The sequence below is a fragment of the Melospiza melodia genome, chromosome 14 (genome assembly GCF_035770615.1).
Source record: "Melospiza melodia melodia isolate bMelMel2 chromosome 14, bMelMel2.pri, whole genome shotgun sequence".
Classification (NCBI taxonomy): domain Eukaryota; kingdom Metazoa; phylum Chordata; class Aves; order Passeriformes; family Passerellidae; genus Melospiza; species Melospiza melodia.
In genome coordinates this window covers 9901925-9919050 of record NC_086207.1, presented here as the reverse complement: position 1 = coordinate 9919050, position 17126 = coordinate 9901925, and the positions used below count along the sequence as shown (strand labels likewise).

Genomic DNA, 17126 nt, shown 5'->3' with positions numbered 1-17126 from the left:
TGCTGCACTCTGCCAGCTTGCAGAGTTCTGGGAAAAACAGGGCTCTGTTCTAAAGAGTCTTTCCAAGTGTATAGACATAGAACATGTTTTTTTCTCCCCTGAAACCACGGAAGTGTGTGTGTACATTCAGGTTACCTCTGAGGCACTGACACTGCCTGGTGAAAGCGTTCTATTTCTGTGGGAATTGCAAACACTCCAGTTTGGCTTGGCCTTATGAGAAGTTTGTTCAATAATTATGAGTATAGGCTTGATACCTGTTCAGACAACATTGCTGAACTTTAGTGCTCATTCAGAGTCAAGCCTGCATGAGCCAGAGTCAGGGTTCAAGGATGGAGTGTTTTGTGTTTAAAAACCCCACCTGACTAATCTGGAGAGCATGGCTGTGATTTCACCCCTGGGGAAGTAGGGAGAAGGTTTCATTGCTTCTCTATTGTTTTATCAAAGTCACACCTGAGATAAGACTTCATTGCAACACAACATGTATCACCAAGAAAATTCTGCATGAGTCCTTCCTCAGAGGCACGGAAGCGATGAGCTGGTGTGGTAGAACATGGCCAGCAGCAAGAGCCCTCTCACAGCGTTCCCCAGGGAGTGCTGCAGGCTTGGCAGGAGGCTGGTGTCACAGAGCTGCTCACAAGGCCAGGTGCTGTGGGTGGGGTAGGCTGGGCCAGGCTCTGCCAGCAAGTTTGTGCAGTGACTCAGCTCATTCCTCCTCCTGATTGAGCTGATGAAAGCAAAGATGGTATTTAGGGAGGCTGGGATGAGTACACGAAGTGCAGTATAACTTCAGGTGCAGATGAGTACTGAGAGGTAATGAGAACACACTGCTGTCATCTCACAGCTATGTGTAGTGCCTTCAGTTTGGAGTAAAACCAGTCCATCAGCCTGGCTGTGTTTTGGGTTCCAATGTCACCCTTTAAACCATGGGAAGGGACACTGCAGGGTGATGAGTGATCACGAGAGTGTTTTCCTGCAAAAGGCTAAAGTAGGACTGTTCTATGAATCCCTCAGCTTGACTGGTTCTCCTTAATTCTCATTTTCAAGCCCAAATCTGTCTGGCTGAAGGCAGCAGGATTTTCACCTGAATGAATGACAGCTTTATCCAGGATATTTTCACACGAACTGCTGAGAGGAGAACTGGGTTCTCTCAGCACACTGGGACAGGGGCTGTGCCACAGGCTGGGCATGCAGCCTTTGAATCCCCGGTCCAGCCCAGAGCTGGGAGCTGTCCAAGGCACCATCAAAGCTAAGAGCAGGAAAGGTAAAAACCAAAAAACCTGAGGCCTCCCTGGCTCTGCTCCTGCCCCCTGGAGAGGGCTGAGTGGTGGGGAAAGCTGGAGATGGAAGGCACAGATCAGGCACAGGGGCAGGACTCAGCAGCTTGGTGGTATTTTGCCTTGCTTTTTAGCCTGCCCTCTCAACATGTCTCAGTTTTCCTGCTATAAAATGTAGATAATCACCTTGGTCACTTCTTTGAAGTACACAGTCAGTACTGATATGCAAATTGAAATAAAGATAATGTTTTTAGGCCTGTGGGCAGCATGAGCAGTGCCGTTCCCCCACCCTGTGAATGCGCATTCAGTGGAGCGCCTACACAAATGAAAACTAGCTCTGATTTTAGTTCAGCAGCACTAGGGATCAGGAAAGCCACTGTTTGCTGACCCTGGTTCAGTCTGCCTGCTAAGGATAACTTGGTTTGTCTGTTCCTTGGCACATTTTGTTCTGAGGAATATCAGCTCGAAAACCTGCTCTGAAGAGCTCTGCAAACAAACTCCAAACCACAATTCTGCACAAAGGGACAGACTTTGTCCTCTTGGCTGTGGCTGTTTGAGCAGTGTGAGACAGTGTGGTTGTGGTCAGGCTCACAGAGAGTTTTGGCTGTCACCATTCTCTTGTGAGTGCTGCACAGAAACATGGATTATGAAAACCCAGGAAACCCCATTCCTGCACTGCAGAGGAGTTTTAATGAGATTTCAGCTTCATCACAAACCCACAGTCCAGTGGAAGAGTCACAGTAACTCCAAAAGACCAATGGGAGCTGCAGCCACCAGCTGGAGGTAGAGGAAGCATTTCTGGACAGTCCCCTGATTGCCCATTGCTCGTCTCTTGCTCCCTTTCTTCATGTTTCCACCATGACCTACATTCCCTGGATGTACTTGCCTCCTGATTTGCATATTAATCTGAATAAAATAGCAGCTTGGCAGTTTTTGCCCTGTCCAGTTGTTTGTACTATTGTGGGACTCCCCAAATTAAGAGGTTGTTAACAGGACTTGGCCAGCCTGTAGCACGGGCACAAACAGTGTGGTGTTTGTTTGCTGAAGGGGGAGAGCAGGGGCAGAGCAGGACAGCACAGATCAAAAACTCTGTGTCCTAATGAAGAATATTTCTATTCCAGCTTCAAGGTTTATTTCAGTAATTTATAAGACAAAGCAAGTCATTAAGCACATTGAGCCTTTATACTGTGTGTGTAACCTGGAACCATGCAAAATAGATCCATACTGTTAAAATTAGCACAGCTTTAGTACATCTTCCCTTTCTGTGAAGAGAAAATAGAGATGTGCGCAATAAGAATTATCTGGCACTGTTCAGCTTTCATTTTATTGGTAGAACTTCTGCTCTATGCTTGTCCCAGGTAGGGCATTACTTTTGTTCACCTGAAAGCATGAGTTCTTAGCCAAACCCAAACCACCGTTTCCCAAGAGGAAAATCATCCATCCCCATCCCTTGAGACCCTCCAGACAAGAAGAGAGACTCCAGCTGAGAAGCACAGCAAGCACCATGGAGTCACAGCTGACACAAACCAAATAATGTTAATTTCCACTGAATAGAACCTGACACCCAAACACACAAGCCCTTGATGGGAGCTATTGGGGTGCCAGGCCTTCCCTGGTGTCCTCACCCACAGGTTCTTGCATGAGGCAGATGGTCCCACCACTAAGATTCACCAGTATGGTGACAATAACAAGCTGCAGTGATACAGACAGGCTTTCTCACCATGATTTTTGTGTTGTATTTTCTTCCACCACTCTCCCATGGTAGCTTTCCCCTTTGCAACAAAGAGCTGCGGCTTCACTCCAGGCTGGGATCAGCTGCAGACCAGACCTCTCCAAGCAGCCACTGTGACATTGGTGACACTGACCCTGGGCTGAGACCCAGAGGGGGTCCTGCAGGCACCAGCCATGCCATCAGGAGCTGTCACAGGGCAGGGGTCTCTGGAGAGATTGTTTCACAAGTGGTTCCCTTTTGAGGTAGTTTGGGATGTTCTTACTCTTCCACCATGGGCTGAGCCCATTACAAAGACCTCTGGGTCTTTATTCACATTTTTAGAAATGTCTCTTATTCTCTAAATAAAGACTATCAGTGCAGCCCACATTGTCTCTCTGTGGATTTATCTATGAGATGACTCAGCTTCAAGGCTCATGTGGTATTTTAGAGTCTCTGATAACCTTTAATGCCTCTCTCATTTAGCAGTGAAATTCAAGTGCTGCTTCTTGAGAGCCTTTTGTGAACCCCAGAGGTTGCACGATTCCTACAGGCTGATTATTCTTTAATGTCTATGTGGGCTCCCTCCAGGCACAGAACATTAGCTTTGCAATGCTGCTCTGAGTTTATTTTAAAAAATTTATTCAGATGGTTGCCATGAATTCTCAAAGCAGAGAGAACATCCTTCTACTTATTAAATACAGCTCTCACAAGCACAAAACAGATCTTTTTGCAGAGTACATCCATCTATCTAACAGAGAACTCCTGCAGTTCTCTGTTCTTTAATTAGCTCCGTATGCAAAACGCCCCAGTGAAGAAAATGAGGCTGGGGTTTAGAACAAAATAATGAAAATCCTTCCATTTAGTGCCCAAAAGGCTGAAACAGCAGCTCCTGGTCCAGCAGTGACTCCCACACATTGCAGTGGATGTTAAATGCAGTTCTAAAGCAGTGACTGTGTTTAACATGTCAGTCACTGCCAGAACTGCTCCCAGCCGGGCAGGATGCACTGCTGCTGTCTCCCAGCCGGGCAGGATGCACTGCTGCTGTACACCCGGCCAGGATGCACTGCTGCTGTCACTTGGGCAGGATGCACTGCTGCTGTCGCCCAGCCGGGCAGGATGCACTGCTGCTGTCACTTGGGCAGGATGCACTGCTGCTGTTCCCAGCCGGGCAGGATGCACTGCTGCTGCTCTCAGCCAGGCAGGATGCACTGCTGCTGCTCCCAGTCGGGCAGGATGCACTGCTGCTGTCACTTGGGCAGGATGCACTGCTGCTGTACACCCGGGCAGGATGCACTGCTGCTCCCAGCCGGGCAGGATGCACTGCTGCTGTCTCCCAGGCAGGATGCACTGCTGCTGTCACTTGGGCAGGATGCACTGCCGCCGCTCCCAGCCGGGCAGGATGCACTGCTGCTGTCTCCCAGGCAGGATGCACAGCTGCAGCATGCACTACCGCTCCCGCAGGCTCATGATCTGCCTCGGGCAGTACCAGCCATCTTCTCAGCCAACAATCCGGCCCACCTGCTTCGCCCAGCACGACGGGAGCTGTTCTCAGAGCTATTGCAGAGTGTCCCCCTCGGCACTGGTGTGTGGGTGGCCAAGCGAGATGCCGAGATGGCTCCTGGCATCCCGCAGCTCCCACGCCGGCACAGCGCGGGCAGAGCCGGCGCTTGCGTTCTGCCTCTCGCTCTCCCTGCTCCTCAGCCCCGCTGTGCTGCGCTCTCCTGGCTGCCGCTGCCATCAATTCACGGAGACAGCTCCCCGAGGGCTCCGGTTACAATTCTCCACGGAGCGGGGCTCACATTGTGCCTTACCTGGGAGAGGATCAGGTGGCAGGCAGCAGCCAGGGCTGGGCGGTGGCGGGGATTCCCTGCCCGCTCTCCTGGAGGGTCAGGCACCGGGGAACTTCTTCATTCCTTGCATTCCCCCCACTCACACAACCTGACTTGGTTTACACAAGGAGTCTCCCGGCACGGGGGCGTTGCCAAGGTGCAGAACTCTCTTTGCAGCTGAGGCTTTCCAGGGCTCCGGGCAGAGGTAACTCAGTGTTCTTGCTGCAGAGGTCACGGGTGGAGGGCTGCTGAGTAATGGTATGAGCAGCAATTATATACAAGCACTGCACAGATTTCCATAATCTCCGTGGATCTCCTTCCCCAAAAGAGCTCCAGTTACTGCTATTGAGAGTTCAAATCTTGATTTTGTCTTTTGATGGTAAAGGGTCAGAAAAAACTCTGTGGAGCAGTGTGGGGTCACAGTGCTGTAAAATGGAGATGCTCTGTGTTTCTGGCCATCTTGCCTTCTACACTGCATGAGCTGAAGTTGGGAAAAAGCTGCCATGTGTTGGTATGGGGATGTAACCAGTGCTCTGAATACCAAACTTTCACCAAAAGGCAATAGGATTCAAGAGCATGTGCTCTTGGCTTCAGTCTGTACTTTCAGAGGCCACAGCTGACTGGAGCAGAAAGGGCCACTTACCATGACTGAGTGTGCTGGTGTGCCAGGAATGCTGCACATGGCTGAGGTCCAGGTGAGCTTTCACCATTACCCTCCTAATAAATTTTTAACAAATAATCAATAACAAAACTGAGACCCACTTGACAATCCAGACCTGGTGGTGCTTTGAAAGGGATTCTCTGCTTGCCTGCAGAGAGGTTCTGATGCTGCCACTGTGTCAATTTTTCACTTTGCCTGGAACACTGTACCAAGAAGCCAATTGTTTTGGGTTTTTTTTTTAAACAAAGTTATTTTTAATTATTGCTCTTTGAAGCATACATGTGAGTGCCAGGTGTGGAAGGGGTAGCAATTGCCCTCCCCATGGCACAATGCCCTAAAAAGATAAGCTAAACAGGGCAGACCTATTTTTCCCCTTAAAAGCAAGCATTAGTTTCAATTACAGAACAACTATTTCCAATCAGCTGTTTTTCCCTCAACTAGGAATAATAAGAATAAAATGCACCTTCAAGTCAGGCTTCTCAAATCATGTAAACAGCTCATTTAACATTGCTTGTATTTTCTAAATTCTCCACTGACTCCATTAACATTGCTTCTGTTATTTTAAAGACCATTTTCAAAAGGCAGCTTTCTGATTTATGGATTAAAAACCTGTATTTATGGCCTTCTGAGAACCACTGTGCAGATTACTCACAGGCTCTACAGTGCCTGGCCATTTTCCCTCAGGTATTCAGACAAACACACTTGGCAGCTTGGTCACCGTGCTCCCAGAGTTCTTGTGCCCAGTGACATGCAATTCCAGAGAAGGTTCCTCAGGAGCAGGACAGCTTCTCTCAGGGCTACTTCTGTAGCCAGGACACACAGCACTACTAAAATACCTGGTAAAGCCCAGCATCATGGCACAATGAACATCTGTTTCGGCTATGGAAGAAACCTGAGTTTAATTAGTGGCTGCCTTATTCATGGTCTAGGTATTTGGTTTAGGCTGAATATTGTTCTCACTGAATTCTTGCAAACAAAACACAGTGAGATTTTAAATACAGCAACATCACTGGTTTGACTCAAAGCAAACACTGGCTTAAAAGAGTTTTGCCAAGGGATTTATATAAAGTCTCACTGAAACTGAATAATCTCTTCTGGTGATTCCTCCTGGCCCAGTCTGCAGCAGAGCTTTTCCCCACATGTTCAGGCTTTTTGGGCATGCTGACAATTGAAAACTACCTAAAAACAATGCCCTGAAGGTGCTGCTTGAAAAATAAATTCTTCAAAAGCACAGCAAGGACTTTGCAAATGACTGTGCAGGAATAAGCTCAGAGTTTGTGATTCACAAAACTGTTCATTTAAACTGCATACATCACTGATTGGCTCTTTGATGTCAGTGAAGATCACCCTTTTCCTGACCTCTTCTGAGCAGTCTACCAGGATTACACAGAGCCGGGAAAGACTCATGGCTGACAACTGCCAAGAAAGGAAGTAATTATTTTCTTTCATTACAGTGTATTTTTACTGTGTCACACATATAAACAGTAGAAATGAGTGCAGGAGTTTCACTGAAATGGTCCATAACATTTCCTATGGCTTTGTGCAATCACCAATTCAAATCTGAACACCCACATAATTTTTCATTTCAAACACTCAACCCACCCACAAGAGGCAAATATTTGTACGGTTCTTTTATTGAGATGATGTCAATGTGGAAACAGATGGACAGACAAGAGGAAGGGGAAATACACATTCAGTTGATAGGAGCAATGAGTCCTATCAGTCATGTCCACAAGGCAGTTTCTTACACACTGTCCAAGTGGAGGGCATGCCCAGAGTGTGCCTGGAGCATCCCAGGGCATCTGAACACTTGTCAGTGGCACAAACAGGATTGGAAGAATCCACCAAACTGAGCCCCGTGATGAGAGTACCTGTGGATTCCCAGGGTAACATCACATATAAAAATGTCTGGCCTGATGGTGGGTGTTAGATGGGGATGCTTTGCTCGAGATTTTCTAATTGTTCTTCAAAAAATTTAATCTGCTCTTCGAGGTCCTTCTGTTCAATCAGCAAGGAGGTCTTGACTTGAACAAAGTGCTGATAGTCCTGGAGCTGCTGCTCTGTCAGGTATTTGGCAAGGATTCCAGAGACCACACGTTCTCTCCTGTCCAGATTCTCCTTCAGGTCCTTTGCATCCTCCCGCTGCCGAGACAAGAGCTGGTGCCGTTCATTCAGCGATTGCTAATGGAATAAAACACAAAGCAGCACACCATGAGAACCCATCATTCCTGGCAGGCTCTGCTTCTTCATTTGGAAGCCACAGTCGATTTAATTTAATTACTTCCTCTTGTGGGCTTTGTGTTCCACTTGAGCTTTTTCTCAATTGAATTACTCATTCTTGTGGCTTGTAAGGTAAAGACACGGTAAATGCCATCAAGGCTTACTTCTCTTATGCTGCTCTCATGAAACAAAATCAATAAACTTAACATTCTGGTCCTTTTGAAGTATCCTGTAACAATCTTCAGTCAATTAGAAGCTCTTCAAGGTATGTATCTTTGTGTTTTGTGTGTTGCATGTGGCCAGAGTGCTGCTATCATATTAAAAAGATAGAGTGGCTTCTATTAAAAGGTCTGGGTTGATGCCAAGATGATTTTTTGCTTTTTTTCTTTTATATACCTTTTATATATCCTCAGTACTCTTAGCATGCATATTTGTAATTGCTTAAGTCTGATAACTTAGCATAGTCCTGGTATTCTGTTAGGCCAGGAGACCAAACACCCTGGAGGTGGGAAAACCCTGCACTGTCTTGGGAAGCCAAGGTGCTCTCTAGAAAATATCCTATAACTGAGATTTAGCCCATCCAGGGGGGAATTCCTCAGGATGGGGGGACATCATGCCATTCATCCAAGCCTCTCACTGGGGTATCTTTGTTAGATATGCTAATTTGTAAGGTCTATAAATGGTATATGCCTTCTATCATGTGTGTGCATTGCAGTGCATTCCACCTTAGCAGAGTGGGGCACCACACAGATCCTTATTAAATACCCAGGTAAAAACGCTTTATCCCTTAACCATGCATGGCTCTCAAATTTTTAAGACCACGGAAAGGCACCAGTGTGATAAAATAACTGTGATCTGTTCATCAAAGGTTTCTGTTAAAGAGTTGGGCCTTGCTTGTTCTACAGGATTTTTGTACCTTTCACCTTTAGCTAATTCTCATTCAGCTGTAATAATTTTCATGGGGATTACAATGCTGGAAAATATTCTCTTTCCAGACAGAGTACTGACACCCTAAAAATTGAGTAAAAGATTGAGACTGCTGTTTTTGCTGACACGAGGGCAAATGCAGTCAGTGGGAGATGGTTGTTAAAAATGTTGGCACTTAACCAAGTCTTCATTAGGCATTTTATTCAAATGTTTGAATAAATTATTTAAATTATTTAAACTTCCTATGAAGACTATAAATGTAATACCAGAGAAACAACACCCTTCCTGCCTACCATAAAGTGAAAGTAAGCATGAAATACTATTTAAAATTATTCACATTAACACAACTGACATTTTGGAAGAGGTGAATCCTGGCTCTCTATGCATGAGAGAACCTTTTTAGTGCTAATCTGTGTGTGAACCAAACCAATCCAGCAGCTCTGCTGTCTCTCACTCTTGGGTTCTGAGTTGTTGGAAGCTCCTGAGGTATTAAAAAGTCTTTTTTCCCAGCCCTGTGCTTGAGGAAGAAGTTGAGATTCCTCAGGTCTGGTTGTCAAGGTTGTTTATTTTCTCTTATCTGATACATTCTTTTTCAGACCTACTTAGATCTGTCCAGCAGGTCTGGTTGAGGCACACTGACTGCCCTCAGGGCAGTGTTATCTTTTTATACTAAAAACTATGTGTACTTTATTTACAGTGAATTTCCAATACCTATCAGCTACGTTAGACAATCTGTTAGACAGTCTGTACCCTAAACCAATCCACAAGTGCCACCATCACAGCAGAAGTTGGAGGACAAGAAGAAGAAGAAAGACAGGACACACCCAGATCCCTCCATCTTGCCTGTTGAACCCCCATTCTAAAAGCCCCAAAAATCTACTTTTCCACCCTGTGGTAAACTCACTGTCATTCCATTCAAACCCTTGTGGCTTGTAATTCCTCACACAAAGTTGGTAATTGTTTGCATGGGTTAAAATCGAAGGCACAGGTGTCTTTGACTCCATGCCAAGGTCTCTGTGTCCTCCAGGGCAGCCAGAGGAATGTCCTGGCTCAGCCATCTCACCTTCTCCTCGGGCTCTGTGTTGCCATCCGTCCTGCTGAGGGCGTTCTGCACGCGGGCCAGGCGGCTGGACAGGCAGAGCAGGAGGCTCAGCACCTTCTCCAGGTCCCCGATGAACATCAGGTAGCGCTCAAACTCCTGCGGCTTGCACAGCTCCCTCAGCAGCACCTCCAGCTCCTCGCCCCACCTGGCACATTCCCTGACTTCCAGGAGAACCAGCTCCTGCTCCTCCCACAACGCCTGCAGCCTGGATTGGACACTGGCCATGAGCTCCAGCTGCGAAGAGAAAAAATAAAAAATCACAGGAGCTGTTACTGCCAAAGAGAATCCATATCAGTTCTAGAGAATGGATTTTCTTCACATTGTCTTGGCCAAATTTTTGACTTTTAAAATCATTTTAAGCTACAGGAAAGAAAAAAGGGGGAAAAAAAAGCAGCAGTATTTTCTAAGCTGTACTTAATTCTCAAACTCTGAAAAGCAAATTACTGGTAATCACCCTAGCTGCTGATATATTCTCTGGCTCAGAGAGCTTCCAATCAGTCAGAAGGGAACTGCAATAAAGATTACACCATGATTACACAGAACTGTTGTTCTAAGACATGAGCATGAAGTCCCAGCTCTGCACCAAGCTTTAGAAGAATTGATTGGAATTTCATTATCATATGCACAGAAAAAGTCAGTTCCACGGGCAATCCAAGCAGGCTATGGTGCCTGGGTAGCAAAGTAATCAGAGGAGGCTGTTTCAAAGGGAAATTGTATGGAAAAAGGCCTCAAGACTTGAGTGGGAGCACACCATCGGTTCTTTGGAAGTTGGACAGTGCCAGCGTGAACAGGAGCAGCAGTAAGACAGCAGGAGGAGCCTCAGGAAGGCAGATTGTCATACCTGAGATGGAGCATGGCCAGGGGAAAAGCTCACCTAACTATGAAAAGCTACATAATCACCCCTGCAAGCTCCATACTTCTGTCACTGTCCAGCTGTGCTCTCCTTCTCTGCATGTATGGAATTAATTGGACACTGGAATGTGCAGAAACTGCTACCAGCTCCCAGAGTAAAGAATATTTCTTATTTAGGCTGCCAGTTCTAATTTATTTTACAGATTTTGAGATTAGAATTGAGTGTTAAATTGGGAGTTTGCTGCTGCTGCACAGGAGCTGGTTGTGCAAGGAAACCTTTAATGGTGATAGATGAGAGATCTGAGTCAAATCAGGCAGGATTTAAATACCACCAACTATGATCAATATATGCCAATGTGCCAGGACTTCACCTTCTACCAAAAATTGATTCAAAGTTACCTCTGAAATGTTATTGGGATAAAAATATCCATAGCAATAATGACATTAATAAGATTTTCTTTGTCATGATGGAAAACCAGTGGTTCCTGTGATGGATATTTACATACTTTCTTAGATGTGAGGTCATCTAGCTCATTTGTGCTGTCCCTGTTCCTCTTCAGGACTTGGTTTCTTATAGAGGCAGGATATTTGCTCCTTTGCTTGGTTTCATGCTCAGATTTTGGACATTCTTCTGGTCCATCTCCATGACTTTTCCTGCTATTGGAACAGAAAATAAATACCCAAAGCAAACATTTACATTTCTTCCCTAACACTGAATTAATGGTTTTATCCATCTTGACTTCAGGATCACTCTCCTCTCTTCTCACCACAGGAGAGCTTCTAATTTTTTAGAAGATATGGAGCAAAAGATTTGCAGCCTATGTCTGTTGGAGTCCCTTTAATAAGGAACCACTGAACCACTTTTCTTCCATTATATACCCTTAGCCTCAGACATTTCTTGGTTGTAAATCAGAAAGCAATATGTTTTTCTAATGAAACACAAATAAAACCATGTGCTTAAGTTCATCTTACTACTCATACTAGTATGGATAGTATCTGTACATTAAAATAGACCAAAGTGCTGGAAAATTTGCTTTGTCTACTTACTCATTCTCCTGCACACGCTGTGCCTTTCCCCTTTTCCTGCGTGATTTATCCAGCATGGAAATGTTGACAGGAAACAAACTCTCCATCAGGTTCAAGGCAGTTTTTCTAAGGGGATGAGGCATGAGAATGTCCTCCAGAGATCTGTCTTTGGCAATGATCTCCAGAGCAAGCTCCTGGTACCGCTGCTCCTCAGAAGGCTGCAGCCTCCTCTGGGTGCCTCCCTCCAGGGGAACATCGTCAGGGCTGCTGTGCAGGGATGTTTCCTGGGCAAGGAGACCTTTGCCTGGATGTCTGTGTCCTTGGTGAGACCCAGCTGGTGCCGTGTGCAGATGCATCCCCTGCTCTGGAGAAGCTGCAGGCTGCTGCTGCTCTGCATGCTTGAGTGCAGCATTCCCACCCAGAGACTGAGTTCTGCATTCCTCCTCCACTCCAGCACTCTCCTTGCTTCCACCTCTTGGGACAGGAATGGGCGTTTCAGGAGTCTGCTCCTTTTTATCCTGACCACACCCACGTCCAGTTATGTCATTATGTTCATCATTCTTGGGTTCATCTGTCTCAGGATCGCAGAAACTGTAAGGAAGGAGACAGTTCCTTTTATTTGGAACAGACTTTTTGCAGACTGTTTAAGAGCTACGATCAGATGTTTGTGATGTTATGGTTCTGTCTGGAACTTACAGCTACTTTTATGCTAACCTGCTAAACTAGGAAATTTAAGAAAAAAATTAATTTTACATAAGCCATTCAAATGTCCAGAAACCACTGGAATATTTTTGAAAGAGTGGAAATTTTTTTACTACAAAAGAGTCAGCATCATTGCCTTGCTGAGACAGAATTCAGATGTTTATCTCCCTTGATGCTCCTCAAACTAGCAAACAAATATAGAGAGTTAAACCACAAACTTCCTAACTAGTGATGTGTAAATGGCACAGTTTTTTTTCCCCTGTGGAAAAACACACCAAAATCCCCTATTGCAGCAGTCCTGATCACAAAGATTGTCCAGGACCGGGTATCTCCGATGGAAATGCCGTTTTCTCCAGGCTCGGAGGAGGGAGCTGTGGTCCCAGAGATCGGAAGGAGCAGGGACAGCCGCTCAGGTGGAAACGATTTGAAACACCCAGAGAGCAGCGGGGAATATTCCCGCACGGACAGCGAAGGGAGCAGCGCGGGGTCCCACCCGTGGCTCACGGGCTGTGCCCAGCGCAGCCTCACCTGGAGGGGCCGGGGCAGCTCCCAGGGCGCCGGCGCGGAGCTGCTGCACATCTGGCACATCTGGCGCATCTGCACGGCTCCTGGAAGGGAAAACAGCACACTGGGGCAGCCAGCACTGCAGGCGAGGCAGCTGCTGAATTTTGCTCCCATTTTTGTTATTCCCACAAAGGGAAGATGATGGTAGAGCTCCAAGTAGGTTCACTGAGGTTTGTGCTTTTTCCTTTTTTTTTTCTTTCTTTTTTTGTGTTTTTTTGTTTTGTTGTTGTTTTTGCTAGGGCAAAAAGTTTGTTTTTTGTTCCTTTTTTTTTTTTTTTAAATCTTTGGGGTTATTTTTGTCTACCTCTTTTTTATTAATTAAATTGCTATTATGCTCTTCCTAGGTAGCATAATAATATTTTTTTCCCCCAAGAAAACCAAAAACCAGCTGTCAACAAAAGACACCTCTACTGTCATAGCAGTTCAGAAATTCAGCATTGGTAGAAGTTTGTCTCTTCAGTAGGGCAATTTTAGTGGTACGTTTAATAATTTATTTTTTGGCCCTTTATTTTCTTTATTCTCCTCAACAATATTGACAGCTACTGTCTTTTTAAAGAAAAATCTTGGTAATTTATAAAATTTTCTCTATAATGACCTTTTTTGGGATAGGGCTCTAATGAAGTTGCTGTCATTAACAATATAGACTACTGGAGCACAAACAGCCTCATCCAGCATACAGCACATGTTCTCTGCAAATGCATCTTCAAGTGCCAGAGTCCCTCTTGAGTTTCTTTATGCCCCTCTTGAGTTTCTTTCAGGTACTGGTTTGGTGTCTTACCTGCATGGAAGAAGGAGTGGATTTTGGTCTCTCAGGAGCTCTCCCAGATGCAGAGCCCCCTGCCTGTGGGAGGCTTTCAGCAGATGGACACTTGCTGGTACAGCTCCTGTCCCCTTGGTTGGGATCACACCTGCTGCTCCCGTTCCGTGGGGGAGCAGAAGGCAAAGGAGGAAAAACATCTGGTGATTTCTGTTCAGAGAGAGGTTGGCAGAAAACCTCATCATTTTGCATCTTCCTGCTTCCATTTGGGTTGGAAATCTGGCCAGGAGGGCCTTTGGGATTTGACAGCCTCTCCTGCAGGGGTGGTTTATGCAGTGGGAGGTGTTGTGACCCCCCTGGCCTTTGACTGATCTTTCGTTCCATGTATTTGATCAGTGCACTGTGCTGGATTTGTTTCAGCTCTGTCCTGGAGACACTTGAGCTGGAGAATGCCTTTCCTCTGTTCTCCAGATCCCTTCTCCTGGATGCCACTGTGCCTTGGTCAGTGGTTTCATCCCTAACTTGACTCCATGATATTTCCTTATCCATTAGGTGATTGAGCTTCTCAGGCTCAGAGTAGCACAGTTTCTTTTGCTCTTGGGTTACCCTTTTCCTTCCCCCTGCTTGACCTTTTTGTGGCCTCCTTATTTCTTCATTTCTATTGAAACTTTCCAAGGATTCTAGATGGGAAGGGGAGCAAGGAACAGATTTGGCATCCTCACTTGCACTGGATAATGAGAAAGACCGAAGGTGTTCAATGGATGGCCTTTTAGAGGATTTCTGTCTCAGTCTGACAGGCAAACTCATCTGTAAGTCTTTTCTTTTAAAGGAGGTTTCTTTGAGAACCTTTTTCTGAGCCATTTTAAGTTTCTCTATGTAGTCATTCTGTAAACTCTCCTCTGTGAATGAGGCAGGACTCCTGAAAATGAGATCTTTGTTCTGAAGCTGGAGATCATCAGCACTGTGCTGGTGGTGGTGGCTGCTCCTCTGGGGCTGATGGCCTTCTCTTTGTATCTCCAGACACTGTGCTGATGGAATTTCCTTTGGTGAGCTCCTTGAGTCCTTGCTGGGGTGCAGGACACTGGTGGTTCTCCCTGCAGACAGATAGTAAAGCATGGGAGTTGCCTGCCTGGTTATTTGTTCCCCAGCATGGTCCAACCAGAGCTGTCTTGAGAGCTGTGTTTGAAATACAGGCTGCAGTTTCTGAGCAGGAGGTTCCTCTTGCTCCAGACACATACTGAGGTCAGGACTGCTGTTGTTACCCTGCTTTCCTTTCTGCACTTCTTTTAATGACTGAGATGTGGACTCTTCCTTTGGTCTGAAAGAAGCCTTTTGGCTTGTGCCATCATCACAGCTCTGCTTCCTTCCCTGGTCCAGCTCCTCACACTGAGGGTGCTCCACTTCCACAGCACTGCAGCTGCAGGACAGTGGTGATCTCTGCACTTTGTTTTGCTGGTTTGGGACTGATTCCCTAATATTGCTCATAATTTTTCCTTCAGAATCACAGCACTGATTTTTGTCTGCATAACTGTTCAGCTTCCTGGGAGCATTTTTATTTAGAAGAGCATTCTCCATGTATTTTAATTCTGAGCTGTCCTCAAACACATCCTGATCCATGTCTGAACTCCACTCAGCATGGAGCGGGCCCTGAGCACAGGGCAGGGACTCTTTCCTCTGGCTGGAACCTGGCACAGTGCTTGGCAGAGCTGCTTCTCTGGCACCTGCCCTACACACACCCCTGGGACACTGTTTGACTTCCTGTGTATCATTAACAGCACTGGGCTTGGAATGTGCTTGGTGATAGGATTTGGAGTTCATCTCTTTGGGAATTTTGTTACCATGACCTGAATTATATGCAGAAAGTATTTTGGGGACATTCACCACAGAGTCTGTCTTTAAATATTCTTGAAAAATGAACGAAGAAGGTCTCCTGAAAATGTGTTTGCTTCTCTTTGTAGGTTGTTGCGATGGTCTCCACTCTCCATTTTCCTCTGTCTTTAATGGCTGAACTTTTGATACCTTTGTGAAATCAGAAGAAAGGCCCTTGTTTTCCAGAGGCTTTTCCCTAGGAGGCCCTGCATGCTGCTCTGTGAGTGCATCCCAGTGCTGGCCCCATGGTCCCTCCATGTGCTGCGCTCCAGGGGCTGGCTGCCCGCTGCCCTCAGTGTGCCCTGCAGAGCCTCTTCTCTCTCTTGGCGTGTCCAAGGGCCTGGTAGTGATGTTACAGCTCTTGGGACACCTGGGAGGGGACAGCAGAGGAGCTGCCAGGGCTGCAGGGCCCTGATTTGAAGTCCTTTGGGCAGGAGTAACTCCACAGCTGTGGGAGCTGTTGGGGATGCTCGGCTCTGGTGCCTTGGATGCCTGGGGGGATCTGAGGGCAGGGTGGGCAGCACTGAGGTTATAAATTCCTGTCACGTATTCTGAGTCCATGTACGGGGCCTGCTCTGGAGGCACACAGAAATAATCACCTTGGCCTGATGGTGTGGGGTTCTCTGGGATGTTTGATCCTCCTGAGAAAGAGCTGTAAGCAGAGTCTGCCCTTCCAGGGAGGTGCAGGAGATGCTCCATGCTGCTGACTGACTTCACTGACAAAAGATGATCATTTTCAGGAGAGGCCACAGGCTCCACCAGCTTCCCAGCTCTGCCACCTTGCCTCTGAGCCCATCTTTCTATCTCATTCCCAGCTGAAGTCATGTTGCAGCATTTCCAGAAATCCGAGTCTGATTAAAAGCCCACAACCGAGTTAGAAATGAACATTTTCCTCTACAGTTACATTCCAGTAATATCTAGAAGAACCTAAAAAGAAAGAGAAATGTGTGAAAAGACTCAGTGGGAGGATTCTCCTGGCACATCTTGGCAAACCTTTCCCAGAATCCTAGAAAAAGGTGCTTGAGACCGACAGAGCATCTTGGTGAGACATTCTGCTGCCAGTCCCAAGTCACAGATTTTAAAAGATGGCCAGATATTTATGGCTGCAGCTCAGAACTCCCCTGCAAACCCCCAAATGGACTAGGAAAAAGCACCAGCATAGAGTTCATGTACAACAACAGTTTTTGCAGTCTGGAAAACAGCCTGTGTTTATCAGCAGCACTTGACAGTTCCTCTCTGATTGCTGTGCATGATGCCCACAGGTTTAGTTTAACAAATGGATCCTCAAGCAGCAACCCAATGGGCCAAGAGAGGACAAGCAGGAGATTCTCACACCAACAGCCTGACCCTCTCAGCCCCTCTGCCAGCTTCAGACCCCCTGACTGCTCCCAGGCAGGAGGAACCCAAATACAAGACTGAGCTGGCACCAGAGTGCTGCTAACCAGCAACCTCGTTTAGTATTTCTCATTTAAACCAGCTCTAGAAACTGATTAGTTATTAAAAGAAAGCAAACAAACAATCATGAAAAGCTTCATCAACAAGTGCTCCAGTAAAAGGCCTTCTGAGGAGACACAAATTGTGTCCAGATCCCTCCAGAATATTACATGTCTGATTTATTCATAAAGGTGGGAC

General features: G+C 46.3%; 2 protein-coding genes across 2 annotated transcripts; both read right to left on the bottom strand.

The window, feature by feature from the left end:
• Positions 1–7091: 7091 nt before the first annotated feature.
• Positions 7092–12985, bottom strand: LOC134424678 (protein Shroom1-like). Its single transcript, XM_063168628.1, has 5 exons — positions 12833–12985; positions 11624–12193; positions 11083–11233; positions 9686–9958; positions 7092–7656 (listed from the first exon to the last, which is right to left on the bottom strand). The coding sequence occupies exons 2-5, from the start codon at positions 11956–11958 to the stop codon at positions 7402–7404; spliced, it is 1014 nt and encodes a 337-aa protein (XP_063024698.1). The 5' UTR covers positions 11959–12193; positions 12833–12985; the 3' UTR covers positions 7092–7401.
• A 637-nt stretch (positions 12986–13622) lies between these two features.
• Positions 13623–16906, bottom strand: LOC134424994 (uncharacterized). The gene has a single exon (XM_063169204.1). It carries the CDS (start codon positions 16317–16319, stop codon positions 13623–13625), a length of 2697 nt encoding a protein of 898 aa, XP_063025274.1. The 5' UTR covers positions 16320–16906.
• Positions 16907–17126: the final 220 nt, after the last annotated feature.